Genomic DNA, 27,636 nt, shown 5'->3' on the forward strand with positions numbered 1-27,636 from the left:
TCATTTTTGTTTCACATTAGCATAATTTATTTCATAAATAATTAAACAATACACATCGTTATGCTCTTTGTTTTTTTCTAAAGTCTAAAGTAGCAGCGGTCGTTTTATTCCGTAGGTCGGATAGTCGGATATAATCAGGCGTTAAATAATTCCACTGGTCAGATCACGCGACGATGATAGACGCTCAGAATAGAAATCACTAGAATAATATCAAATGACATCAGATTAGTCAAACTTATCGGCGAAAAATGACCGTAATTTTTTTCTTTCAAATTATCAAACCAACCAAACGAGGAGATGCCCAGCACCATTTTTTCTTCCTTCTTTTTTTTTTCTCTCAACTTTCTACTTTCTACCCTCCGAACAGAATCTTACAAAATCGATTGCGATATTTAGGGGCTGTAGTTCAACGAGTAATAAATAATACATACAATTACATGATAATTTCTAAAACTAATATTCGTAATATCAGACGATGTCGATGCACCGCGAGAGGGGGAGAGTTTGGCGAAAGTTATGATTTTTCATCGGTCAACGGCGTCCCCCTGTGTAACGGTAACATCGAACAGTATTTCGGATGAAAATGCGGATGAGATCGACGCCTAGCCGGTTCAACTTTGCGATCTTTGACCGCTATATGCCAGATCCTGTCCCGCGTTGACTGCACCCGTATAAACGGGGTAAACAGCGCTATTTCCGGTAAGATTCGGTCCCCCAAATGATCGTTGCCAACCTCCACCGTAAGAACCACCACCCCCTCCACCGCCATGGTGTTCCGTTGCCGTGGCGTAGATCACCTCATGCCCTCCTCCGCCACTTCCGGCCAATTTTTTCAGTCCTATTATCGCGCTCAGAACCAGGGCGATCTTCGCCGTCAGCAACGCCGTCCCCGCCAAAAACGCTATTTTTCCCATCGCCAACTGCGCCATCATACCTGTAGTATAGATATCGAGTGATTTGAACGAGAAATCGAATTTTTGAGAAAATATTCGCCGACGAAATGCACTTACCGGCCATCGCCAGACCACCCATCATCATCATGCCGCCGTATTTGTCCTTCTTTTTACGCCCTGCAACGAGAAAAAAGGAAGTTCAGAAAAATCCCGAGGTACGGAAAAAGGAGATGAAAGGTGATTTCGTACCTTCGATTATATTCCCCGGAATGGTGAACTTTATACTCCTGGACGACAGGTACTCGTAGAATCTTTTTTCAAGCTGTTCGTCCAGAGAGTCGTTGTTGAGACTCCTGGACGTTTCGGCGACGACGAATTTCGGATCTTTCGTTATCGAGACAAGGTCGTTTAGCGTGTACACCGAATCTTCTTTAATCGCCGATTCGAGGATGTTCAATGCTTTTCGTTTCAAACAGTCGAAGGTATTCTTCTCTTCGGCGCACTTCCCGAACAATCGCGTGTAGTCAGTTTGACCGGCGATCGAACTGCCGATCAAAGTCGTCGATTGGAGGATCATTGCGAAAATCAATACTCGCGTCCTCATATTTGTCGATTTTTCGATTTACCGTACGCGGATGAAGTTCCTATCCTTATCTACCGCACTGAACTCCAAACTTGAATAAATCACTGTTATTTTATTCACACGTGTGTTTTACAACGGTCCAGCGGTGTGTTCACCCTTTGAATGTTCGCTATTCAACTGACATGTGGTGTATTTTGTAGGAATCTTATATACCCCGATTGTTGTATTACATGCTCACACCTGTTGCACATGATTTTAACGCTCTAGCAAAAATCTTCTGAACCAAGACATCGCGGTACAGTCTTAAATGGAAGTATTATTCCTGACCTGGTTGCCAAACGATCCTTTAAAGCCGTTCCGAAGGGGCTCGAGAGCCTTGAAAGGGGACCTTCTGTTAATTGAGATTGAAAACTCGGGCGAGGGATAGTCGAGAAATTTTCTCATCCGACTGTAACGGAAGTACTCGCTGATGTGATGTTACATTTTCGCGCCAACACATTGCGGAAAGACAGCCCCCTTCGGGATACAGTTAACTCGTAGTGTGCATTATAAGCGCTGTTCGTGTGACCTCGACCGAAAAAAATGAATCTAGTTCTGCGAGAACGTATATATATTTGACAATAGTGGGCTAACATGAAACACGAATTAATATATGGGTCGGTGGACGATCGGAAACAGTTGCTACGAGCATGCTCGAGTTATCCGCAAATTGCGATGCTGACAAAGCTGAAAACCAGAAACCAAACACAGTTTCGATTGCTCGGGACTTTTATTGGACAATTTCGCCGAAAGAGAATACGGGTGATTTGCTTCATTTTTTTTTTTTTTTTTTTTTTTTTATAAAATTACAAAAGGGTCGACCGAACGTTCATTGATCCCTGGCCCAAGCGAAATTTCTGTTCTCCAAATTTTCCAAATTTTGAGGACCTCTGTCTCGCTTGTAGACGTTCAGAGTTTCTCTGATGACGTGTTGGAATGGATTGTAGTCCGGAATCGTCGTGTATTCCTTGTAATTGTTGTGCGAGGATGGGATGTGGTTGTAATAATCCGATCCGAAGCCGTACCCTCCGCCACCGTGATGATGAGGACCGTGCGATCCTCCTCCGCCTCCGTAGAGCGAGTTCCATCCGAATATTCCGCTCAGGAATATCGCAATTTTTGCCAGAATGAAGACCTTCTTGGAGACCAGTAGAAGGGCACCGAACAGCAACGGTATCAACGACACCAGGTTGAACTTGAATCCGAGAAGGAATGGCAGCACCAGATTCCTCACTATCGCTTGCCCTGAAAAATATTACTTTCATCAAATTCGCTGTCATGCGGGGTCGATCGAACTTCAAACGGACGAGCTGATGCACCAAGTCGATCATCGACATCAAATCGCGTCTCAAAGGTACGGAGAATCGGAGTTTCCGAATTTTTGGGAATATCGAATCACTCGTTCGAAAAGCTTTCCAAGGTTTTTAATTTTTTTTTCTCCCGTACGAACAGTTGACTCGATTTTTGGACCACCCGTTAGTCTTCTCACCTTCGCTGGTAAAGTAGCGTTACTACCGCCAGGTGTTGCCAACAATTCGAAAGTACCACGGTCGGTACGACGATTTCCGACCGCAGCGACCCTTAGCGTGATATCTTCGAAGCAGCTAGTGGACATACGACCTTAAGATTCCAACTTATTTCATCCCACTTCCGAATACCGGCGACTACGCACATCGAATTACCTCGATCTCTGAACGTAGGTAGAACGGTAACCGTACTCGACATCCTTCCCATGCTCGATATAATTGCAAAATGGATGAAAGTAAAACGTAATTTCAATAGAGGATCATGCGATCCGTATCCCGGTACATCTTACCTGTGCTGAGTCCAGCTCTTTCCGAATAACTAGCCGCGGCGGATCGTTCGTCGATGACGAATTCAAGAACGCCTTGTCCGTTGAGCATCGGTCCAACTTGCATAACAAGACCGGGATAAACCGTAGCCAGATCCCATTTGAGTCCCCTTTGTTCCATGAGTCGGGCGCCGGCCCTCAGAACATTTCCAAAATCGGTCGGATCGTAATCCAAGTCCAACAAATCGCGGGACTGACCGTTAACTCTCTCCAAGTACACGTTGTCAAATCTCATTTCATCGTGTTCGTTAAGTGACTGGAGTGTGCTCAATAATCCGCGATTAACGCATTCCACGGTGCCGATTTTTTGTGCCAAACAGTTCCCCAAGGCATCGCCGAAACTTTCTGAATGAACCGCAGGCTCCTCGACGTCGATCGATTTTTTTTCAGATTCCGCTTCCATTATCACCGATACACTTTTCGAGATGATAACGCACAAACACACCGCGGATAACTTCATCATGTGTGGTATGCACCCCCGCAATTTTTATTTATTTTTTTTTTTTCTTCTCCTTTTTTTTCCTTAGGTCGAAAGTGGAGAATATTTCGATTTCACGAGGGCACCACCTATTTTTCCAACGTCGGGCGGAGCACTGTTCATTTTTAGCTGTTAACCGTAACCCATATATATATAAAGACAATGGCGTTCACGGGCGATGGAACAATCGGTTTCACTTTAAAGATTTGCCCAAGTATAAAAGGTAATAACCCCCTAGCGAAAGTAAGAACAAGCGTACAGATACGCATCATACACGTATTCTCGTTAAATACGCCGGATGCGCTTCGGGTAAGAGAGCAAAGTTCCGGTACACCTGTAACAAGGATACTCGCTTCGATTATTAGTCAAGGATATTATCTCACGGTACAACGATTCTTTTTCTTACAAAGATTCTCTGTTCACTTTCCGCTCTCCCGCTACCGCACTACCACCGGCGATTTAATGTTTCTCGTTACTTTTATCAATCGGCTCGTGCACCAGCAAAAATCGATCGTCACTCTCACGTGTAACCGAATAAGTGATGGTCTCTTCACGGGGTCACTCTCGTAATCCAGTATCGGTGTATAATGGAGGAAACGGTCAAAGATCTGTGCACTTTGAATAACGCGTTGAGATCGTAGATAAATTTAATGACGGAAGTTTTTAATTTTATTTCCTTTTTTTGCTTCCGATCGTTTTCTTTTCTTTTCGGCATCGTCACGTATATACATGTATACGAGTACAGACGAATACTAACACACGACGTATCGGACAGTGATGACTGAATCAGGGGATTGAGGTTCGAAGAATGAAAGAAAAAAAGAGAAAAAAAAAAACTCGAATAAAATAAAATAACGCGAGATCGAAAATGAATAAAAAAAAAAAAAGGACGAGATGAAAAAAAAAATCACACACACGTTCGCGAGTTGACCAACCGAATTTGTGCCATTGACTTACTTGGCGCGGCGGCAAACGGTGCTAAAGGTTAACGCCGACTTAATTTTCTGCCTCGTCGCGATGTGCGACGGATGATTTGCTCGCTCGGGAAGAATTTCTATCCGCGGTCAACCTTCCGGCCAGACTCCGCGCAGTATTTATTTTATTGAAAGTATATTCGCTGCCGACCAATGACACCGTTGGAATAACCATATATTAGGCACGGCAGTTTGCAATTATATGTTTATTCAATCCGTTCGGAGTAAAGAGGAAAAACAAAAAAAAAACTAGGCCGATGGTAAATTTGAATACGCCTCTTCAATGAATTATCATGCATATTATACCCGTATCCTTGTTACGCTCGACTTTCTCCAGCATCGGATTCGCGAGACGAGGAACATTTCTTTAATTAACATAAGGAAAGTACAGACGAATATCACGTCGTATGTTTCTGGCAGCTGTTCTCGTTGGGGAGGATAGGGAGGAAATAGATATTGATGGATAAGAATAAGATAAGAATTCGATTTTTCGATTTTTTCTTTTTTTTTTATATAAAATGATTATTTATTTCATAAATAATATAAATATATGGCAGATGCATCGCACCGGAACATATCGACGATGTCCTGGCCTAATGACATGTACACGATCATACATAATAATTAACGATAATATAAATTATTAAATTTAATTGTTCCTTTCTGAAATGGAAAAAATGAACGGCATTTTTTTGACCAAAAAAAAAAAAAAGACCAAACAAAACAAAAAAACTAACCGTGTCAAAATTGAGCTATTCTTCTGTCAGCCGCCGCGGATCGATTATCGAGTCACGTAGAATTATAACTCTTGACAATGATCCACCGATAATTTTTCAATTAATATTTTCGTGCTACGGTATTTCAATTATCCGTCGCGCATTCTATTTTGATTACTTTCTTGTTGTTTTTTTTTTTTTTTTCTCTATTTAATACTTAATCTAATATCTAAGATTCGCTTTTTTTCTATTTTAATACCGTCATTTTTTGAGTATATTGAGCGTCACGTGTTGTACGTCCATCATTTTTTGTTTCTTTTATCTCTTCCTTTTTTTTTTTTGTTTTTTGTTTCTTTCAGTTTTTGGTGTAGCTTCTCGCGATTGTCTGTACGGATTGTCTATTAAATAACGTTTTACGTACAATTTTTGTCGCGTTCAAGTTATTTGCTAAAGATTATCTTTTCGAAATCTAAGATTTACCCGTGTTTTATTTATTTATTTTTTTTTGTTCATTTTTGTTTCCTCTATTTTTACTGCAAGTCCCTAAAAATAGGGATGTATGAAACAAATCCGTCGAAACGACGAATTTTCGTATAGTCTTTGTAAAAAAAAAAAATGCCTCGAGAAATCTATTTAGTTTGTACGAGTTATTATGGTGCAGCGATTGTAAAAATTGTCCGATGAAAGTAAATTATTGTCTCTGAGATGTAACCGTCAGTTCAGTCGTATTATTATTTTTTTTCATTTTTTTCGTTTTTGACGTCATTCGTAACAGTCTCGTATTCGTCGTTGAAATGTGTTCTGGTCGTCCCGGGTCGTCAAAATAGCGCATGTGTATCATAACGTTGGTTAGTCCCATGTTGGATAATTTAATGATGTTCGCAACTTTCTTTTCCACTATTAATCTCGTCTTTTTAGACTCGTAATAACAGCGGAGATATTAAATGATTACTTTATCGTTGGGCATTTTTTCTCTCTTTCTCTTAAGCTCCCGTTGACGAAGTTGTGAAGAAGAATTTGAATTAGAAAATTGTTTTTTCTCTCTTTGTTTTTGTTTTTTTTTTTCAAAATTTTGATCGATTAGTTTGATGGCTTGTACGCGTTGTAGGCGAGGTCGGAACCGGCTGACCTGGCCCAGCCGTGATGGTCGTGGGAATCTTCGTAGGAGTGGACCGGGTGAGCCACAACTTCGTAGCTGCTTTGTTTGCCGCTCAATAATTTTTTCAATGCGATTATTCCGCTGATAACCAGAGCGATCTTGCTGATAATCAGGGCCTTGAACGCCAACAGGGCGAGAGCACCGAGTGCGATTGGGATCAGGGCGGCAGCCTTCAATTTCAGGAGAAGGAGGATCGGCAAGAGCGATTTCACGATCTTCTTTTTCTTACCACGAGCTGAAATTGGGAAAGTTCATTCAGTCGACGAATTTAACAGATGATTTTCAACGGAATGAAATTATTCAACCCTAACACGTACGCGGTAATAATCGAAGTACTATTTTCTTTTTTTTTATTTTGCTTTAAGAGCCGAAAAATCATTCAATCCTCAAACGGTTATCGTCGTCGTCGTCGTCGCGTGATGTACGTGTAACGCCGAGAGAGTCAGAATCGAACGACGAAGAAGTGTGTCGATCTCTCTGCGAAGCGAGACCTCGATGCATCGCACGCGGATATCCGTACAAATTGATTTTACGTTGGGAGAAGAAAAAAAAAAACCAAAAAAATTTACGTCGCGACTCTGCGTGAAACTTGTGATTTTTTTCCAAACTCTTCGATCTTTCAATCTTACCCTCGTCGAATGAGCGGGAAACTTCTTCGGGGACGGATAGTTCGACGGTGTGACCGGCGAGGAATTTTCCAGCACGTTCGAGAAGAGCTTCGTCGATGGCGGCTTCCTTGGCTTCGGCTTCCTGAGGGAGACTCGCTTCGATGTCGCTCAATGATCGACCGGAATTGGCGCGGCTATAAAATTTTTAATATTCTTTTATGACACGAGAATGTGAAAGGGAAGTTAACGATTACAATAACTAGAGGGATCGTAGCGACATGTCCGAGTGAATGAAATTTTTTTTTTTTTTTTTTTTTAACACTTTTTTTTTTTGTTTTCGTTCTTCCGATTATCGGTCGTTACACAAACGAGCGTAGGCAATAAGGGGGGTATAATCCAAAGTATCGTGGGTCGTATCGGTCGGTCTTTAGTTTTTATTGTATTAAAATTCTGTCGAGTGAATCTGGCGAAATAAGAGAAAAACAAAGGTGTCGGTCGTCGTCGTCGTCGTAGTCGTAGTCGTAGGTATGGTACACTGTAATCCAAGTTTCACTTCACTTTCCGTTTTAAATTGAAAATTATCGTTAATCACCACGGTGTCGAGGACGTAGGCAATACGATTTTTCATTTCGTTTTTCACTGTCCATTCGTGAATAGCTTTGGTCTCGTTACATATGGGTCGTTCGTTCGATTCATTTGTTTTAAATTTAGTTCGTTCGTTCGTTCGTTTTTAGATCCTTACCTTTCGGCCTTGGCTTCGTCGGTTTGGACGATCCGAAGACCGTCGCCGATAACGAGGTCAGCTGATCTTGCGGCGCGATCGACGAATCTTAGTGCTTTTAGTTTCAAGCACACCGATAAGTCCTGATCGGCACAAGACGAGTACACTTGTAGGGCATCACCGATAATCGATCCGGTAGGATCGGAAGCTGCGCTCTCTTGTTGAGAGGCGGGTGCCGCGAAGGTGACGGCCAACAGACCGGCGGATAGTACGATCAAGAGCTTGAACATCGCGAACGATTTTCGGTGATGAGAATCAAAAGAGTTTGAAAAAATTTTTCAACTTCGTACTGAACCGGCGTTCGAATCGTTGATCTGATCAATTGGGCTGATCGTTTTAGCTCCTGACGTTCTCGTCGCGGTGTTTGTATCAATACTGCTGAAATGTGGCCGGTAGCTTGCTTTTATCCTCGTCGCAAAAGGGGTCTCCGTACGTTTTTGAAATTTTGATGGCCCCCACCTATCGGGCTCGGGCTATTGGTTCTTTACGAGGTTCGGACTCTTCCTCGTTCTTCCACCGGCTGTACTACTATATTGATGTTTGCCCACTACAAGATGTCCATACGTTCGACGTGTTGGTGAGCTCGCCTCGTGTAAGCCTCCTCTTCTTCCACGGCGTTGCCTTGATATGTGTGTCGCCGCTTACGTGTATATCTCGCTTTACTCGCGTACAACGCAGGACTCATTTTAGTGCGTAGAGGTATGCACGCGTGTGTGTGTATACATATATATACGTTAAACGCGCGTATGTATTCGGGGACCACACCGCCGCAACGTCTCTTGTCGCTGCTTTTGCCCAGCCCCCGTCAAACTCGCGGAGCCCCCGTGCGTCCTCTTCCTCTTCCTCTTCTTCTTCTTCTTCCTCTTCGTCGTCTGCTTCTCGTCGGACGGAGAGAGGAGAGAGAAAAAAAAAAGTGCCTCACTTTTATCCTCTCGACGCACCTCCGCGTTCAAACGTTATAATACAGTATAATCTGCAATACGAAAACTTTTTAAGGGAGCAGCCATAATACTCGTCCCGGTCTATCCAGCTCAGGCGCGTATCGCTATACCCGACAAGGTCATAAATATTCAAAGGTAGGCATCGTTCGCGGCTGGACCCACCTGGCCAACCACATCATATCAGTCTCTCTCTACCCATGTATGTCACGTTTAATTCCAGCCGATCGGACAGCCACGTGGTCCATACCTTGAATTCAGATCTTAATTGATCGGCCGACATCACAGAACTCATTTTCTTTCTCCCTCTTCCTACATCCGTCCTCCTCCTTTTCTGTCTTCGAAAATATGTGTGTCTTCGATTTCGTGCTGTACTTATAATTTTGTAGAGAATTATTTATTTTTTTTTCTTTTCCTTTTTCGACCTTGAAACGGTCCCGTTTATTTTAGAGTAAAAGCGCACATATCGGTACCGCGCGATCGGATCGTTCCGTGCGCGGGGGACGTAGAATTTTTTACATTTTTTTCATTTTTCTTTTTACCCCCTTATCTCTTTCGTTTTTGATTTCGACTTTTACGGCTCGCCAAGGTCGAGACCCGGTTATGGTAGAATCGAAACCGTTCGATCGTCGAGTTTCTCGTACAGAAAATTTGGGTCCTCGTGTGATAGCCGAATATAACTTTCTGGTCAATTCAACGACCGTTCGAAATTTTTAGGCAAGAGTGGCGGCCTGACCATAGACTGCTAATGTCAAACACGTGGCGGGTGATGTACCCCCGCTTTTTCTTTTCGTTTAAAGAGCCGACCACGGAGACCCAGATCATATCTCGGGAGTGCAGCATAAATGCGGATTTGAATTATTTAAACATTATTAGAAATTTTTATTAATTCCACAATATCGATTTAACATACGAATTATGGAAGAATTAATTTATTCCATAGGCTCTCGGAAAGTTTAACGGTTTTTTTTACTTCTGGAATGTGCAAGCAAGCGGTTTTAAGAACGTGTGTGTTGGGCTCGCGCCAAACCTCCATGGTGCCACTCCTCCCGTTGACCCCGAAAACCTATTGCCTAGAAAACTACCGCGAGAAGAAAGAATATATATATGTGAAAATAAAAAAAAAAATAAAACCAAGAAATAGAGAGAGAGAAAAAAAAAGAGAAATAAAAATGATTTGTGGAAAGGCTAGTTTCATTCAACGTTTCCGGTGATCGTCATAGCCACGGGTACGTCGGAAAAATATTTTTACCGTCCTAAGAATCAACGTAAGGCGACTCGAACCATGAAATCCGAATGTCAAAGTCATAGTGTGATTCACACCGAAGTATAATATCGTAGAAAGAGGCTATAATATCAGACAACTTTCACCCGGAACGCGAAAGCCATATACACACCTATAATAATCTAGCGGAGGTCTCGATCGTACGAAGACCTCTTATAAATCGCGAATAGGACTTTTCTCGTTACCGGCATTGCGCGTAGGTACATCACGACTTCTCCATCTTCTCACGAGTTCGACTCGCCGAGTTCATACCGATAATGATGATGATAATCGACTCGCTAACTACAATAATCGGACGTTCGCGTTCCTCCGGTCTCCGGGTCTTCGCGAGCGACCATCTTGAGCTTGAGCTTCGGAACCGGGAGGGGGGGGGGGGGGGGGGGGAACACTTTCTTCTTTTCATCGGCGGCGAGAGTGAACCTCCGGAGTATTGAGGTTGGGTCAAGGCTCCCTCGAGGCACGGGCTCCCACGCGGAAGGCCTATATTCCTCCTCGAACTCCGCGCCTCTTGAAAATTTTCGCCTCCGTCGAGATCGCGACGAGATTATTTTATTCTTTCGTCGGACGCACCTCGATACCGCCGGAAGTCCACGTCGAATCTCTCCTTCGCGCGCATCTACGCTCCGTGCGGGATGATGAGTTGAAAATTAGTTCGCGAACAGAGTTTCTAATAATTTGTACGTTAATGAATTTACGCGGTGAACCTGGACGCACGCTCACCCCTTGCAAAACGCGTACCTACATATCGCGAGAAAGTCCACACAACGTATAATCTAGCGAAAATTGCTAATACTAATTTTTAATTAATAATAATACCGCGCTATCATGGTTTTAACATGGAGTCCGGATAATTCGTATTAAAAACTCACCAAACACCGTACGCCACGACTTACGTACCTACGTATGTATAAATATATATATATATATATATATACATGTATATATATATGTATTTTTCTCTCGCGTAGAGAGTGTTAGACGCACCGCGGAAAGGATGCTGCCCGGACGGCCTGGTTTACTTATTCTTCTTCTTCGTGTGTAAACCGCGTTGCACGTCACACGCACAACTCGTGCCGCTGCGTAAGGTGCGTACACGTTACACACGTACCACGTACACTTACCAACCTACCTACCCGCTGTATCTGTACAGATGACTATGTACCATACGTACGGCGCGTGAAAACCGGACATCTCGACGATTGTGTCGGTTCATCAGTCGGTACCGCGCGTACGGAATAGGAGATCGGATGGCCGCGGTGTCTGTACAGCTTTCCGCGCGGCGCGAACGTAATGGGAATCGTGCCTGGAATTTTTGAAAATCAGTATTTTCCGAAGAGTTTGAAAAAGACGGAAGAAAAAAAAAAAAAAAACAACAGAACCGAAGAAACGACGTCGGGAGCGCGTGGACCCCGACGATTCGAGAGACGGGAGAAAAAAAAAAATTAAAAAGCCAACCGGATGCGAGCCTTCTTTTCTCCCGTAGACCTCGCTTGGCTTTCCTTCTGAAAATAATCTCTCGGCGCGGCCACCCATAATAAACTCCACACGCACACACACATGTACGATCTAATCTTCTGTGGTTTTTCATCTGGAGATTTCACGGTGAAGGTATATCTAGGTACTGCGTAGTGTCGAAAATATATGTAACTCGTTTGGTAGGCACGTACGAGAACAGAATACAGGTGTACGACGTACTACGACCCCGCCGGACATCGATTGTATTTTATGTACATAGAACGTAAAGTCAGAAAACCGGCCCGCGTACGTATATATCGTAATAACTCCCTTGGCCCGATTTGACCCACTTGAGATCTGAAGAAAAAGAAAAAAGAAACAAGAGAAAAACGAGCCACGGCTCATCCGATCGATTTTTATACCTCACAAATTATTCTCAACGCGCGAGGTAGTTTTATACGAAATCTGTTGGCCCGCGCTGCATTTGGGGAGAGAAAAACGAAAAACAAATAAAAACAAAAAAAAAAAGAAATGAATGGAAAAAAAAAATTACGACTTTACGGTGCCTTGGCATGCACTCTGTACTCTTTTGTGCCGCGAGTACATGTATTGTACGTACGTACGTACGGCGTAACGTGTAACTATACGGTTTCGTGTAAACAGCGTTGTATAAATGGTATGAAATTCTAGTCGTATAATAATCTACTAAGTGCGGACCAATAACCCAGATCGAACGATTCCCGCACGATGACCACGACGACGACGACGACGACGACGACGATTTAAGTCGGACTCGGGACGGGAATATAAATTAAAACCTGACTTCGACTTAGAGTCGAACGAACGTGTAGCGGGTATACCGTACGTACATGTAATGTTATACGAAGCGTAGGATGCGCAGTAGACAGACGTCTCGTTTCATAGAACGATCACGCTTATAACAGTCATATGAAAATCTGCGATCCACATCTACCAGCTCCGGGAATAAAGAGGTGCAATTTATTTTTCTATTTTTTCCTTCCTTTTCCTCTCCCTTCCTCGCTTCACATGTCGCTCTACTAAAAATAACGTGTGAAAGTCGAAAAATCTACTTATTTACATACACCGTATGTTAATACAAAATAAATTAAAAGATATATGTGTATACGTGTATCTTATAAAAATGTTCGATTTATTAAATTATAATCTATGTATTTTATACGTATGTATAATCTAGATATAAATATAAATACACGTGCAATCAAGCTATAAATAAGAATTATAAATTAATTACTCGTATTTACTATAAAAATACTGAGGACGGGCGATCGACGACGGGTATACGCGATGAAAATATTATAGCGGAATGACGTTGTGCGGACGATGTGTGTAGGAATATGCTTGACAGCTATCGAAAGAGACTCGTGAAAGTTAAATATTAAATCACAGTGCTCGGAGATAATGAAATGAAATTTCGAACAACAAAAAGTCGAAAAAAAAAGAAAAATGATCGTAAATTCGAAGGGAAAAAAAGTAGAGTTCACCCGAACCCGGCGTACGGAGTCTTCCGTCGAGATTCTAGACGTGGGATGGTAATGTGATGAGGGAATATTATTTATAATATATATATATATAGATATATACGACGTTGATGAGGAATGGATGGACAAATTACTTCGAATAAGAAAGTATAAGTATATGAGATAATAAGGAGTGAAGGTAATAAGGTCCTTTTCGTTTACGTTAAACAAGGGTGAAAGTCTTATAATCGTTTGGGTTAGAAATAGTCTCTCGCAGTAAGCTTCGGAGCTTTTTGCAAAAAAAAATAAAATAAATAAAAAAACGCCGCGCGTTTCAGCGATTTTCCTTCTCGGCTCTATCGGCCGACGGTCGAAGAGGATGTCCCCTCCTTTCTACGCCGTGTTCTCCTTCGTCCTCGTCTCAGAGGATGAAAAATCGAATCCAAGAAATTAATTAGGCGTTGTGCGGTTTGTACGCGGAATAAACGACGTCGTGGCTCGATCTCGCCCAACCGCTGGATCCGTGTCCTCCGCCGACTTGGACGACTTCGTGACCGCCGTGATCGCCGCCTCCGGACACCAGCTTCTTCAAACCGATTATCGACGCCAATACCAACGCCAGTTTGCTCACGATCAAAGCTTTTCCCGCCAAAAGTGCCAAAGCTCCCAGGGCCAACGGTACCAACGTACCACCGATCAACAGCGGGATCGCCAAGAGTCCTCCCATCTTCTTCTTCTTACGTCCTGTTGGAAACGATCGAAAAAAAAGAAAAGAAAAAGGGGATATGAAAAGAGACAGTCCGGAAGCGGGTAGCGAGTGAGGTCGAAGAGAAATTCACTTACCCTCTTCGGTGAGGCTCCTCTGTAGCTCGTCGACGTTCGGCAGTTTCAGTTTCAGGGTGTGGCTCCTGAAGAAACCGACAACTTTGTCGAATATCATGGAGTTGAGAGCGTCCTCCTTGTCCTCGAGGGCCCTCGGTAGACTCGCCTCTATTTCCTGCTCGGTTCTCGGGCTCGGCTCCTCGGCCGCCGCTCCGCTATCCTTGGTGAGAGTAACCCCCTCGGTCAAGGTTAGATCCAGGCTCCTCGATACCCTGTCCATGGCCCCGATTAGTTTCAGTTTCAGACACGAGCTGAGATCCGCCGCCGAGCACTCCTTGTAGATGGAATAGACGTAACGAAGATCACCGAATACACCGTTCGACGATCGCCCCGAGTCCTCGATAGAGTTGCCGTTCAATTCGGCCGACCTTGCCGACGTTATCGCGATCAGTAGGGCGAATACGATGTACCGTGAAAAATGCTCCATCTTGTCGTCAATGGACCTTCGAACCTGGAGACAGACGAGAAATATAATGAAGGGGAGTTCCGGTGATCGCCGGACGTACCTGTCGGTGGATCAAAAGTGAAAAAAGAACCGATCGACGTCACTGATATTCACTGGACGGGGCGGCGGCCTGTCCCGAATGTGGTAAGAATCGGTCGGTACCTTTTGTCTCTTCTGTGGTCGCGGTCTGAGTTTCGACGGGAACTGGATACGAAAAACCCTTCGAGCACCTTTGGTTTAATTTCGAACGACCGCACGCTCCGGGCGAGATGCGTTCCTCGTAGCACTACTAAGACTGTACGTAACACGAGCCCTGCCCTAGCTCTATATATCTGTCCAGATGTACCCGCGGTGCACCGGTGTAGTACCAGGAATGCCTCCCACTCCGACTGGAGATCCAGATGAGGAGATGCCTGTAGAGCATTTTCAGAGAGCGAGCAATGAGTTTACGTTTCAACAACAACCACCGGAGCGAGGAACGAAGGCAAGGGGACGGGTGTCCGATCTGTCCCTACCATTACATGCCTCGCTCTTATGGATCCCCCTTGTAACGTCCCTCTGGACTCGCCGGACCGACTCGTTGCCCAGGATCATGGCGGACCGGCCGCCACACGTACGTACGTACGTTATACGTACGTACGTTCGACCGGACAAGATTTTTGTTCCAATCTTCCTTTTTTTCTTATCCTCTTTCTTCTTGTTCCTCTTCTTTTCCATACCTTGTTTTTTTTTCTTGTTCTTTTTGTTCTTTTTTGTTTTTTGTTTTTTCTCTTCCTACAAGATGCCTTTCTTCGTGCGGTCCCTCCAACCAGTATTCCACCGGCGCGGAGTCAGCCGGCCAACCTGCCGTCCGCATCGGCTGAAACCGGCAGATATGACGGTAAAACAACTGGGTCACACCAAGTGAAAACCGCAAAGCTAAAAACATTGCTGGACTCTGTCTCGTGTGGACAAAATTGCCGAAGAATCGGTCGTACGTACGTACGTACGATCTCGCACCGAATGCCCGCTGAATTCCCGGTCCCGGACCAGCCACGGCAAATGGGTAGATCCGAGGTGATTAATGTCCGTTCTATCCGCGGCGTATAGTGTTACATCCCAACATAATAGGCGGGTCATGTACACACTCTTTGAATTCGTTTTATTTATTTTTTTTCGTTTCTCGAGTGTGCGTACATAGGAGTACGGTACAACGGAGGTAAAGGTTGACGGTTGGATGGAGTCTGACCACAATTCCGTACCGATGTCGGTCAATTATCGCCGCGCTCGACAAAGAAGGGATACACAGGATTAAAATAGAGAGGAGAGAAAAAATGATAATAAAAAAAGAAAAAAAACGAAGAAAATGAAAGAAAAAATGGAAATATAATTGAGCGTAACGCAGCCAAGTATCGCGTCCTTAATTCTGTCTTCGTGGTGTTACTCCTTAAAAGAGCGCTAATTGTTCTCTATATGGATCGCGTGCCGTTCCTGCGATTTCCACGATTATATTATGTATATTTCCAGCCGTACGTACGACGTGTAGTTGCACACATACACACTCATATATATATATATGTACATAGGTATACCTACGCGAGAGACTATAGTTGCCGGTCTTGAACTACTTAAACCGATCGGTGATTACTCGCGAGTTCCGTCTCTTTTTCTTTCTCCGCGACGATATCCTCCTCCCGCTCTTTTCTCTCATTCTCCTTACGCCGGCTGTCCTTAACCAGCCAGATATATCGAGCCTGGCTTTCGTCACTTCGCTAGGTACCACCGCGTCCTACAGAGCGAGTCGTTTGTACGGGAAGCGGCGGCAATTTCTGACTAAAAAATGCCTCCGGCAGAGTCTCCGGTTGAAGTTACGCCGTGGAATGTACGTACGTACGTACGTTATCCGGTCACGGTCTAGGCCCGAACCCGAACCTGATTTTTGAACCTTCTCGACGCCGGCTACCTTGGCCTTGTTGCTTCTCTCCCGCCTTATTTCTCTCCCGTGAATTTCATACGCTCCGTCTCCTCACCTTGTACTCCTTGTTTTTTTTCTCTTTTTTTCTTTTCTTTTTTCATTGAAAATTCTTTCTCCTTTTTTACATATACATACATACATATGTAGGTATACACACACACACGTAGGTATAATGTACCCGCAACATCTCCACGCACTCACCTCCTTTATTCATGCGTGACTCGCTTAGCAGCGGGATGAGTTCCTTGGCCCGGAGCGTGTATACACATACACATGTACCCATCTCCTGTGGATATATATAATGTAATACATAAATTGGGCGGGGCTGAAAAGTAAATAATGAGAAACAGGGATACAGGAGGCACACGGGATGTGTCATCGACTGTGTGAATAAGATGAATTTAAAGGAATTCTTTTTTTTTTTTATATTTTTTATTTATGCACGTACGTACGTACCTCTGCCTACCTAATATGCGCCGACTCTAGAGAGAGAAATGAATTTCAGTTCCCATGGGTTCGTCACATCGAAAGTTGGCGACGGAAAGTACTTTGTATTTTGTGGGAATTATACCGACTTTGATGGAAAAAAAAAAAAAAGAAATATATATATATATATATATATATATTTCATGTCCTCGGTCCGTGTTTCCGAAACGTAGTTTACAATAGTACCGTATGTTGTGCAATTCAGACCAAACGTGACGAACATTGAGATGCAGAAACTCGCTCTATTCGGTTGTACGATTAAATTCCTACTGCACGAGCCGCGTTTCTCATACTAACTTGAAAATTAGATGAAATTGTTTCGCCTCCGGAGAGACGAAAAGCTTGTAAAATTTCCATCTCCTTTGAATATAAAGTCGAAATGTAACGAAGGAAAAAAAACACAAAAAAATAAACAATCCGGAAGCGGTAGAAATTAGGAAATGCTTAGAGTGCGAATGAGCAGGATGTAGTACAGGTGGGGTAGCCCAATTCGATCAACCGAAACTCTTTTTTTTTTCTCTTTCTCTCTCCCTTTTACGTCAGAGTGGTAGCTGTGCTTCAATTAGCATTGAAATCATTAGAATTCCGCATGTCATTAGTTCGAGCGTTGAGTTTGCTTGGCCAACCTTGAATGAGATCAAGGCCGCTCGGTGTATATATTTTACGCGCGCAATGGTGTAAATAAGCCGGAAAATTCTCATTCCGGTGGCTCACTCTGCAGAAACGTGCGGCTTAAAGGTTATTAATAATACAAGCTAATAATAACTTTATCGCACGTACGAGTTGTTTTAAACGTTATTAAAATATATAATTCTTACCAATTAGTGGGATATGTTAGTTATAAGGTAGTTGAAAAACGTAATTACACGTTCGCGTATATCGCTATACACCTCCGACGTTCGACATGAACGAGAAATTCACAAACCATATATATATATATATATATGAAACACCGTCGTATCGCATCGCATCGCACGTACGTATATACCTGGTGTTAAATATATCGCTACGTTACACTATATACTACACTATAATAATATGTCCCACTTTCCGAACAACTCGCGCTACTTTATTATAACGTAGACGCACACATGCCTTTGAAACTTACGTCATTGGGTCCTGCGAACTGGTACAGCTAATTATACGGGGAGATTATAAATTCTTCCCTATTATCATGCCATTCCTAGTGAACACGGCATTTATTTAATCGTAGGATACGCCGGTGCAGCCCCACCTGACTCGCGTGACATTTCTAGATCGCCGGCGAATGACCGAAAGATATTCGTGACGCGTGATGTCGATTTTTCGGAGTAAATCCAAAAGTACATCCAATTCGCGAATCGGGTAGGAAATCATTTTTCAGGAACTACGTCAATCTAGTGTACAACCGACGAGGAATCTGGAGCGATCCTCGCCCCGATAAGCGCATCGAAAGTCCACGCCCGCCGGCTTGGAAGTCGATGGCGGAAACTTCAGTTCCTGCGGGAGAGGCGGTTGAATCCCAAGTTCAACCGGTGGTCGTCGTCGCACACGAGCGCACAAGTGCAAGTGTCATCCGTCGTTGTCGAGAAAAGCTCCGCGCGGCGAGCGAACGAGCGGCGCCGCGCGAGCTTTGCCCCCGAAAAAAAAAATTAAATCGGAGTCCGAATTCGATCGCGAATAAAATAGGAATCAGGTCGGATCCTCGGACATCCGGAAGTTGAGAAAATTCTCAAACCGTACGTTTCTTTTTCTTTTTCTTTTTCTTTCTATATTTATACGTATACGTATACGTAGGTAGTGTGCGGTACGCGAGAAACTTCACCGAGACGCTGTGCCACTTGTTCATTTTTACATCAGTGAAAACGCTGCACCACTGGCTCGTGTCCACTCGGACGCGTTGAACGGCGAACGAGGAATTTTATCATCACTCCCTTGGGTTATTTTTCATTTGAAATTTACTTCGTTCGCGATTTTTCGAACAAAATTATTCTCTTCCACCAATTTGTATCGAAGTATCTGGACTTTAGGATGCACAATAACGCGTCGTACGGCCGATTTCAATTTTAGGAATACTCGTTACATTAATACTATTAAAAAAAAGAATCGATGATAAAAAAAAAAAAAAAAAGAATATGCGACACGCATGTAAGTGGGCAGGAAAATACAGAACTGAAAGTAGCTGTAGGTTATTTAACGGTAAAACGATATCTTCGTCTCTAGGTCGGATTCCTTAGTCCGGAACAACATAGGTGAGAAGCAGTCACGATGCAGAATAATTATACATCTCCGGGTCGTTCGAAATTTTGGAGAAAAAAAAAAAAAAAAAAACAAACAATCGAAATCATCTTCTATCGGAACGGGTGCTATTCAATTTTTCTTTCGTTGTAGGATTTTTCGTTTATTTTTCATTTTTGTTTTTGTACAAAATATAATAACAATCGTAATTACACACTAGCGGTAATAATAATGACGATATTTATAATAGTAACAATAATAATAGGGGGTAATAATACATTTTTCGTACGCGTAGGACGCATTTCTTGGTGACATATCGGTCAGTCGTATTCGTCAGAATCGTCGTCGATCTGTCAGTTTCACAGTTTCAATATACACGAGTTTACGTACTCTCACAGGTATAGTAGGACGAAAATAGGCGAAGAATAAAATAATAGAGAAATTATACAAGTAAAGACGAAACAGTAAAACGAAAGGCAAATAGTTCCGGTAAGGGGTCCGTGTCTCTGTCTTCCGTATGTATGTAAATGTATGTATAGTATAGAAAAATTATTTACAGTTTGTGACGTTGCAAAAGTTCTATAACATGGTGTCGAGTCAAAAATTTTTAATCGTCTCAAGTATCGTAGAAAGGCGGAAGTCCGTTGAGTTGATAATCAGTTTGATAAAATGTCATTTTCAGTGACGTCACGCTACCAAAAATAAGAAAAATTAAATAATATCGATAATCGAGAGAAGATTTTCAATAAAAATATAACAAACTCACGTGCATCGACTTTTCTTTCATATATATTTTTTTTTCACTTCAAGTGCGATGCGATAAGTCGGGTGAAAAATAATTCTTTTTTTTTTTCGAAGAGATAAATAAATATTATTCGTTTAGTTAAATAATAAATAACCGTGTATTAAATTATCAACGAGTATTGTTGGTGCGGTACTGGGCTGGATTGGGACGATTCTATTTTTCGTTCAAGTCCCGAGCCGTTTTTGATCTCCAACACTGATGTAGGAAAGAAGATTGTCAGATAAGAAGAAGAGGAAAGAAATAGGAGGTGAGAAATTCTGGAAAATAGTCGTTAGAGCTACGCAGCTATCGTTCGATTATTTCGCGATCAGTGCCGTTCGTTGTTCTTCGTTGGATGGCTACGAAGATGACCTGAAAAAAAAGAGACCCACTTTAAAATCTCGCGTCGGGAATGACGAACTTTCTCTCCCATCCCGCGGTAAGGTAAGGTACACGTACACGTACGAACGTATGGAGTTACATTCGATGAGTGAAAAAAAAAAAAAGAAAAAGAAAAAGATATTCGATTTAAAAATTTATATCAATAGTTAATTTTAACGTTATTCGCACTAGTCAGTGGGTCAATGGCCTTCTTCGAATTTCAATACGGCTATAACTCAATATACTTTCCATATCCATAAACTGTACGTTTCATGCGATTTCACGCGTTGAAAAAATCATCGTCAACCCGGGAGCGATCGGGCGTTCGTAAAGATCTGACGATAAATCGACTTACGTGAGATCGACGAAAGTGCGACAGCTTATCGGAGGAAGTGAAGACGTTTAATGCGCCGTTTGGGGACTGTAGGCGCGGTAGGCGAGGTCCTGAGCGGTTTCGAGATCCTGAGGGAGACTCCTCGCCCATCCGTGACCGCTGCTTCCCCCGCCGCCGCCGCCTCCGTATCCCCCGAAGTCTGGACCGCTGCTGTATCCGCCTCCGTGGGAATCTTCGTGGCTAACGGAGTGCGAACTGCTGTGATGCGGGTGAGATACGACCTCGTAGGTCACGGTCTTTTGTTGGGAGCCCAGGAGCTTTTTCAGACCGATTATGCCGGATATCAACAGAGCGATTTTACCGATCAGCAGAGCTTTACCGGCGATCAGTGCGATCGCGCCCAATGCGAGGGGAATCAAAGCTGCGGCTTTCAAGGCCACCGCGATTAGAAGAGGTCCGATTATCTTGGCGGCCTTCTCTGTAATAAGGAAATCGAATAATTTCTCGTTATTTTCATCGGGGATGAGGAAATCGTTTTTCAACCGGCCGTAGCGCGAGGCTATCGAGGAGATTTTCACGCCGAGAGGCGATCGGTAAGTGTGTCAAAAATCGTGAGGCTGCAGGGCAGTCGGAGGCTCTCTTACGTACACCTTGTAAGGGTCAAGGGGAAGCGGAACCAGTTTCTGAGTGGGTCAGCCTGATCCCGGAGCGAGAACACCGACGGACTTTAAATATACACGGTAGATGGACAGATGTACGGGTGCGCGATCCGCGTTCTTTCAGAGTCGATAGTCAAAGTGCGTTTTTCGTGGGAACTTGGAATCTTTCGGACTCGAGTGAGGGAAGGATAATGACCCGGCGTCGCCGCGACGCTTTTAACTTCCGCTCGGGCGTCTGTCGGGTGAATTAGATCACGCGTTGAGCTAATAACAACCACCGAACAACGATAAAATCGTAAGAAGAGAATTTTACCGCCGAACCGTTTGCAACCGGTTGCAACACCGACGTATCTTCGGTCGAACACATGCTCCGCGAGATTGAGTACAAATATGAAACACCTGCTCGAGACGGTAATGCCCGGCGAACTTTGCAAGACTCCGTTATTCGCGGCAGCTGGTTCGAGCGCATCGAAATTATGCCCAATATTTCTCGATTCGTTCAATTTCTATACATTCGAACGATGGAATTATCTCGATAGTTACGGAAGTTTCAGCCGATCCGAGAAACCGGAAGTGCACCTTGCGGTACGTGTACTCAGACTTCCGGTATTTTATCGGCGAATTCGTTGAACAAAATTGCTCTTTTTTTTTTCTTTCTCTACCGACATGGATATGTGCTTACTCTTTTTGCCTCTGCTTTCCCCGACGCTGTCGCTGATATCTTCCAGACTGCGGCCGGCAGATTCAACCGCTCCAAGGATATCGCTGCCCTTAAGGTCGACCTTAACGGTATGCGTTCTCAGGAATCTTCCCAGGCGGTCAAAGAGCAAACTGTCGATGTCGGTTCCCTCGATGGACCTGAAAATCCCAAGAGATTAAGAAGGATCGCGAAGGGCTACGAGGGTTACGGGGGTCCGCGCGGGGAGCGTAACGTGCAATGGCGTACTTTATCTCGCAGCGAAGAAAATAGAAAAGATTTCATTTAATTAATTCGTCGGCGGGTTCAACGTACGACGAACGACGGTAGGAACCGTCATCGCGTGTCTCTGGACCGATAATATTATTCAAATGGAGAAATCATTGACTTGCGCTGAATATTTTAATATACTTAAGCCGTTCGTTTAACACGGGCGCGAGTCGAACGCGCTAATATCGTTACCGGCCAACGATATCGCACCCCTAATTTATGCGCAACTGACCTTGGCGCGCCCTCCTCGGCGTTCGACGTCTTCACCACGGTGATACCTTCGCTCAACGTGATGTCATCTTTGTCGGTTAGCATTTTGTCAACGAAGCTGAATACTTTGTACTTGATGCAACTGACCGACTCCTTCTTCAGACAATCGGCGTATATGGTGGCCATCAGGTCGTTTTCGTTTCCCTTTTTTTCGCTCGTCGCCGGCAATGCGGTGGCGCAAGCCACCAGAAGAACTAGCACTGAGACTTTGTACATTTTTTTGCTTTAGGTTGCTCGATTTTTCGATAAAAAAATAATTGAATCTCTACGTTCGTCAATTGTCGAAATCGGGATCGGATCGTATCTCGTTAACGGAAAAAAAAAAACTTTGGCAAGGCCCCAGCAGACCTTCGCCTATGACACGTGTCGACTTGTGTGTTGCATCTAAAAGAGCGTAGATTGCTTTTATATACCGAGGGGGGTACCGCGCACAGCCGGTCTCCCCCACCTGTATTTTGGCAAGGTAAAAAAGCTGCACAACAACGAACCGAGAAAAAAGACACACACGAAAGGCTCGCAGAGCCTATTGCCGGTGCTCCTGCTCTCAACCATAGTCCTACTTCGGGACCCATTAAGGTAGGGGGCTCCGACTCGCCGCCGTTTCATCGAGAGGGGATCGGACCATTCTTGGATCATCGCGCGCGCACACACACACACACACATCTCGCGACACATCATCCGGCGATAAGATCGATACGCGGCTTACGGCTTAGCCGTGCATCCGAGTGGGTGAGACATTTTATTTAGAAATTCGACGCGCCGCCGAACGATCCTTTCTCCGATCGAAACGCGCGCGTTTTCTTTCGACGCTCGCTAATCGTTCACCCCCCCACCCCCCACCCCCCTCCCCCCCGACAGAAGCTAGGGTCCTCCGGGTCCGTAGCGCGGCAACGGGGATGAGATAATTTGGAAACAAGGCGATACGATAACGCGAAATCTACGGCGAATCATTTACTTCGATACCCGATGCGCGGCTCACGGTCGTGGGAAATGGGACGTGAGCTCGCCTCGGCCCTAACGCGAGAAATCCTCATTGTACGTACGTCGAGTGGATTGCCGTCTATTGCTCGCGTACGTACACCGGTAATCACGCGGTATCGCGTATTGTATAGCCGAGGTGTGCACCTGTAACGCGCGCAGAAGGAGACACGACGAGCCGGCTCGCGATCGGCGACGAACGGCGTTTCCCTGCGCCGAATCGTCGATTTTTCTTCGACGATTTTCCGAAAAACAGAGAAACGTGGCGATCGAGGTATACCGGGATGAGCGTAACGCCGCCGTTTGTGGGTTAGGCGAACGCGAGACACTGCAAACGAGTCGTGTCGTGATAGACACCGTTCGTCAATGCAAGACCAAAAAGAACGAGGGAAATTGCAATTAGAGTAATCCGCAGATGCGGTAATTGGCCTTAACTGTAACGTACACAGTGGCGAACTGTAACGCTCGTTAGACTTTTCAAGATCGTTACAGACGTCAATTTTTTTGTTTGTATTTTTTTTTTTTTTTTGTTTTTCTAATTGTCCGGACGATTTTCTTCCACCGATCGTTATCTCCGCGCGATTTCGTTCGCCGCGGGTTGAAAAATTTAAGGGCCGTATCCCGCGCGATGGTGTCCGACGATAGAAAGTAAAGAAAAAAAAAAAAAAAGAAAATAGAAGAATCAGCGCGATACGAGGAGCGTATGGCGAAACTTTTTTCGCGTTGCACTTTATTAGCGAGTTTTGCCATGGTCGTTGACCAAATAAGTCGTTCCAAGAAATTAAATCTTCCGGTGAATGAATAACGCATGGGATATACATACGTGTTACATGTGTAACGTATCTATCAGACTCGCCTGAATTTGAAATGAACCGGTAGTGCAAATGTTTTGGAAATCTTCAAGGTCTGATAGATTTGATGGCTTCACTTTTTAAATACCCGCCCGGCGAGTCCGCGGTGACCGCGTATAAATTTTCGATGCGAATCCCGTAAGCGTGGAGGAAGATAGAAAAAAGAAAAAAAATTAAATAAAATACCCAGGAAGGAGACTGAGGAGCGGACGAATTTGCAAAACGAGAAATTCGATCAGCTGGGGGGGTGAGGGGGGGGAGGGGGGAGGGAGTTCGGCGAGTTTCTCGCGTTTATTGTAATTACCCGCGCCCGAGACTTGTAAATATCGACGGGTTTCGAAATTCATTCGAAGATGATGGATGTCTGCACGCGCTATGAGAATTGGGCTGTGGCCCTATTTTTACTGGGTCACAGTGAGAAGCTGTACGTTGTACAAGATCATCGGGGTATACGGACGAACGAACGCGAGTCGCCGGGATATCGTCGTGCGGAGGTATGAGAGGATCACGTGGTTAATACGCAGGACCCCTGACCGATCGGACGTGTAGCCCGGGGCGATCGCCGATCTTAACGGCACATCGGTAGCCGCGGTTCCCGCCCGCACCTCGCCCCCTTATCCAGGTTAAAGGAAACCCGAATCTTCATTCACTTCGGCCGAACGATTACGTTCCCACCGCACACGTCGCTTACCCTTTTCATCGCGGTTATCCCCCTCGCTCGCGCGAATTCGAACCGATTCTGGAACGATTCGATCGGAATTCTGAAATCGATCGTAAAATGAAAAATAAATAAAATACAAAAACTCGGCCATCTTTCTTCGAACGATAAGTAATTTCTTTTATACTCTTCGCGTATGTCCGAGGTGTGTAGGGACGCGTCGATAATGCAATCAGAGCGCGATTGTACGGCGGGAATCGTGTTGAATTATTATCATTATCATTTCATCGAGGTGCGAGTGCAGGTTCACAGGAACGTTTTGGTACCGTGTATCGAGTCTGCAGTCTCATTGTGAACGGCGATATTTCAGACGGTAAAAAATTCGTACGCGAAGATAATAAAATTTTCACCATTCGAGTACACTAATTGGTCGCGACTCTGTCGGTGAAATGATACGGTGAATCGATGGGTAAAAATTACGTTTGAAGTTCGTTACACCGAAACGCAATGCAGAGGGAACGCTGGACAATGAGCCGACACTTCTGACCGTTATCTGCACGAGTCTCTTTTACGAGTCGAACGCTACATGAAAAGACACGCGATCGCTAGAACGACGACTGACCAGATGGCGTGTAGAGCCTAATGGCCGAATGAATCTCATTATATCAGAGATGATCCCGCGAGGAGGACGACCTCCGCGCGAACAAACGAGTCCGCGTGTAACCGCGTTACGAATATCATGAGAATCTAACGGGTTTTCAAGAGCAATTGTTTCGTAAGATTTCCGAGGGCATGAACGCGCATGCAAATTTGCCCGACGACTAGTCGTCGACTTGTTGATTTTTTATTTTTGTTTTTTGTTTTTTTTTTACGACAGGTCGTTTCATCGCTTTTTTCTTACCGATTTCCATATCGTCCGGTAGGCCGGAGCGTTCGCGATTCGCGACCGCACTAACGTTCGTTCGACACTCGGCTATAAGATGGGTATGAGCGAGCACTGTACGTACAAGTATAGTGCTCTTTTCGCCACGCCAGGCTGTGCACCGCAAACGAAAGTGTGATTTTCCTTTCGAAGTAATTTAGCGTTTTTTCACCGTCGTCGCAAGTTCTTCTTTGACTATTATTTCATTTTGCTACTCTCGGCCGCCACCGTCTTTGCCAGCGTCCCCGTAACTCCACCGAGAAAGAGAACGTAACAGTTATAATACACGTGCCTCCACACTTTATTTATCCTCTATAGCTTCCTATTTTTCTCACTTTGTTTCAGCGAGCGCGTCACCTTTATCTATTTCTTTATTTTCTCTTTCCTCTTTTTTTGTTTTTCGTTTTTTTTTTTTTTTTTCATCTCATCTCATCGCTCACCGAGATGCTTCGTTTATTTACGATTCGACCAGCTCGTTTCATTCAACGCAACGGCGAAACGAACGTTCGGCGATTAGCCATTCGGAATTTTTTAACCCGACAATGGACGAAAAAAACTCGACTAAAAATACTTGAGAACTTTCTCCCCCCGATCTTCTTCGAATTTTTGTCGTAACTGCACAGCGGACATTGTCTCGTTCAAGGTCGAAACTGTTCCGCGATATGCATCCGGAACTGAGATGTGAGAAAAAAAAAAAAAAAAAAAGAAGCAAATGCAAAAAAACAAAAAGGTGATCAAACATTTGCGCACATTTATCCCGCTGAATTAACAGCGACTCAGATTTTCTGGGACAAATTTCTCCAACGGCCCTTCTCGGAATCTCCCGTATAGATCCCGGTCTGCTCCTCGAGTATTTATGACCTGATTTTGCGTGCGTGCAATTTTCGAAAACGGCGTCAATTTTCCTTCGATATCACGCCGAAAATCGTTGCGAACTACAGTCCGCAGCGATCATTGTACGGAATCGATCAGGGGGGATCAGTCGCGCCCTTGGGCAAGGAATTTTTATTCTCCTATCCTTGGCCGTCGTTTATCTCGAACGGAATATATTTGGCGAATCGAAGTCGAGAAGCACCGTTTTCAAAAGACGGGACGGGCGAAACGTCCGTACGAAATCGGTGCCAAGTGTCGAACGAGACTACGATGAATATCGAGACGCGTCGTTGATGATAATTATTCCGTACAGTTATATCCTCTTTCTTTTTATTTTTTCATCTCGTTTCTTTTTCCCTCCCGCGTTTATTTTCGAAGCAATTCCGATGGAAATCGCGCGTCGACGATCCTCGTCGTTTCCGACGATCGTTTCAAATCGCGGACGCTAATCGTTCGACGCTTATACCTATACAAGTCGGTTGTAATACGTACGTACGTACGTACGCGGGACGAGCGGGACGCTGCACAGCCTCAATTTCTCCGCGCGTAAAACGCGAGAAAAATCCAAGATGCGCCAGGTGAGCATCGGGTATATAATAATGACCCGTATTCGGGCGAAGAGAAGAACGACTGAAATGCGCGCGATTTCGAACTCGATGGAAAGTGCTCGACGGTTTTACATCGGCACAATAATGTGAAATTCCATTAAAGGTGA

The 27,636-nt window shown here is 44.3% G+C and overlaps 5 protein-coding genes across 8 annotated transcripts; all 5 read right to left on the minus strand.

Annotated features, from left to right (window-relative positions):
• Window positions 1–3: 3 nt before the first annotated feature.
• On the minus strand, window positions 4–2,105 carry LOC105685699. 2 transcript variants are annotated; one of them, XM_048651127.1, is made up of 4 exons: window positions 1,143–2,105; window positions 1,011–1,070; window positions 798–934; window positions 4–199 (listed from the first exon to the last, which is right to left on the minus strand). In XM_048651127.1, exons 1-4 carry the CDS (start codon window positions 1,495–1,497, stop codon window positions 197–199), a joined length of 555 nt encoding a protein of 184 aa, XP_048507084.1. In that variant the 5' UTR covers window positions 1,498–2,105; the 3' UTR covers window positions 4–196. The 2 variants fall into 2 exon arrangements, with proteins under 2 accessions (XP_048507084.1, XP_048507083.1); XM_048651126.1 differs by having other exon boundaries at window positions 4–934.
• A 121-nt stretch (window positions 2,106–2,226) lies between these two features.
• On the minus strand, window positions 2,227–4,560 carry LOC125500034. Of its 2 annotated transcripts, XM_048651125.1 has the most exons (3): window positions 4,252–4,560; window positions 3,332–4,179; window positions 2,227–2,760 (listed from the first exon to the last, which is right to left on the minus strand). In XM_048651125.1, the coding sequence occupies exons 2-3, from the start codon at window positions 3,828–3,830 to the stop codon at window positions 2,345–2,347; spliced, it is 915 nt and encodes a 304-aa protein (XP_048507082.1). In that variant the 5' UTR covers window positions 3,831–4,179; window positions 4,252–4,560; the 3' UTR covers window positions 2,227–2,344. The 2 variants fall into 2 exon arrangements, with proteins under 2 accessions (XP_048507082.1, XP_048507081.1); XM_048651124.1 differs by having other exon boundaries at window positions 3,332–4,560.
• Window positions 4,561–5,723: 1,163 nt separating this feature from the next.
• LOC105685745 lies at window positions 5,724–8,469 on the minus strand. Its single transcript, XM_012400105.2, has 3 exons — window positions 8,045–8,469; window positions 7,324–7,496; window positions 5,724–6,929 (listed from the first exon to the last, which is right to left on the minus strand). Exons 1-3 carry the CDS (start codon window positions 8,311–8,313, stop codon window positions 6,616–6,618), a joined length of 756 nt encoding a protein of 251 aa, XP_012255528.2. The 5' UTR covers window positions 8,314–8,469; the 3' UTR covers window positions 5,724–6,615.
• A 4,444-nt stretch (window positions 8,470–12,913) lies between these two features.
• Window positions 12,914–14,919, minus strand: LOC105685698. 2 transcript variants are annotated; one of them, XM_012400051.3, is made up of 3 exons: window positions 14,750–14,919; window positions 14,104–14,593; window positions 12,914–14,004 (listed from the first exon to the last, which is right to left on the minus strand). In XM_012400051.3, the coding sequence occupies exons 2-3, from the start codon at window positions 14,567–14,569 to the stop codon at window positions 13,715–13,717; spliced, it is 756 nt and encodes a 251-aa protein (XP_012255474.1). In that variant the 5' UTR covers window positions 14,570–14,593; window positions 14,750–14,919; the 3' UTR covers window positions 12,914–13,714. The 2 variants fall into 2 exon arrangements, with proteins under 2 accessions (XP_012255474.1, XP_048505352.1); XM_048649395.1 differs by lacking the exon at window positions 14,750–14,919 and adding an exon at window positions 14,649–14,670.
• Window positions 14,920–19,553: 4,634 nt separating this feature from the next.
• LOC105685697 lies at window positions 19,554–23,026 on the minus strand. Its single transcript, XM_012400050.2, has 4 exons — window positions 22,602–23,026; window positions 22,085–22,260; window positions 20,765–21,221; window positions 19,554–20,400 (listed from the first exon to the last, which is right to left on the minus strand). Exons 1-3 carry the CDS (start codon window positions 22,853–22,855, stop codon window positions 20,812–20,814), a joined length of 840 nt encoding a protein of 279 aa, XP_012255473.2. The 5' UTR covers window positions 22,856–23,026; the 3' UTR covers window positions 19,554–20,400; window positions 20,765–20,811.
• Between the last annotated feature and the right edge of the window lie 4,610 nt (window positions 23,027–27,636).

This window comes from Athalia rosae, chromosome 2 (assembly GCF_917208135.1).
Source record: "Athalia rosae chromosome 2, iyAthRosa1.1, whole genome shotgun sequence".
Lineage (NCBI taxonomy): Eukaryota > Metazoa > Arthropoda > Insecta > Hymenoptera > Athaliidae > Athalia > Athalia rosae.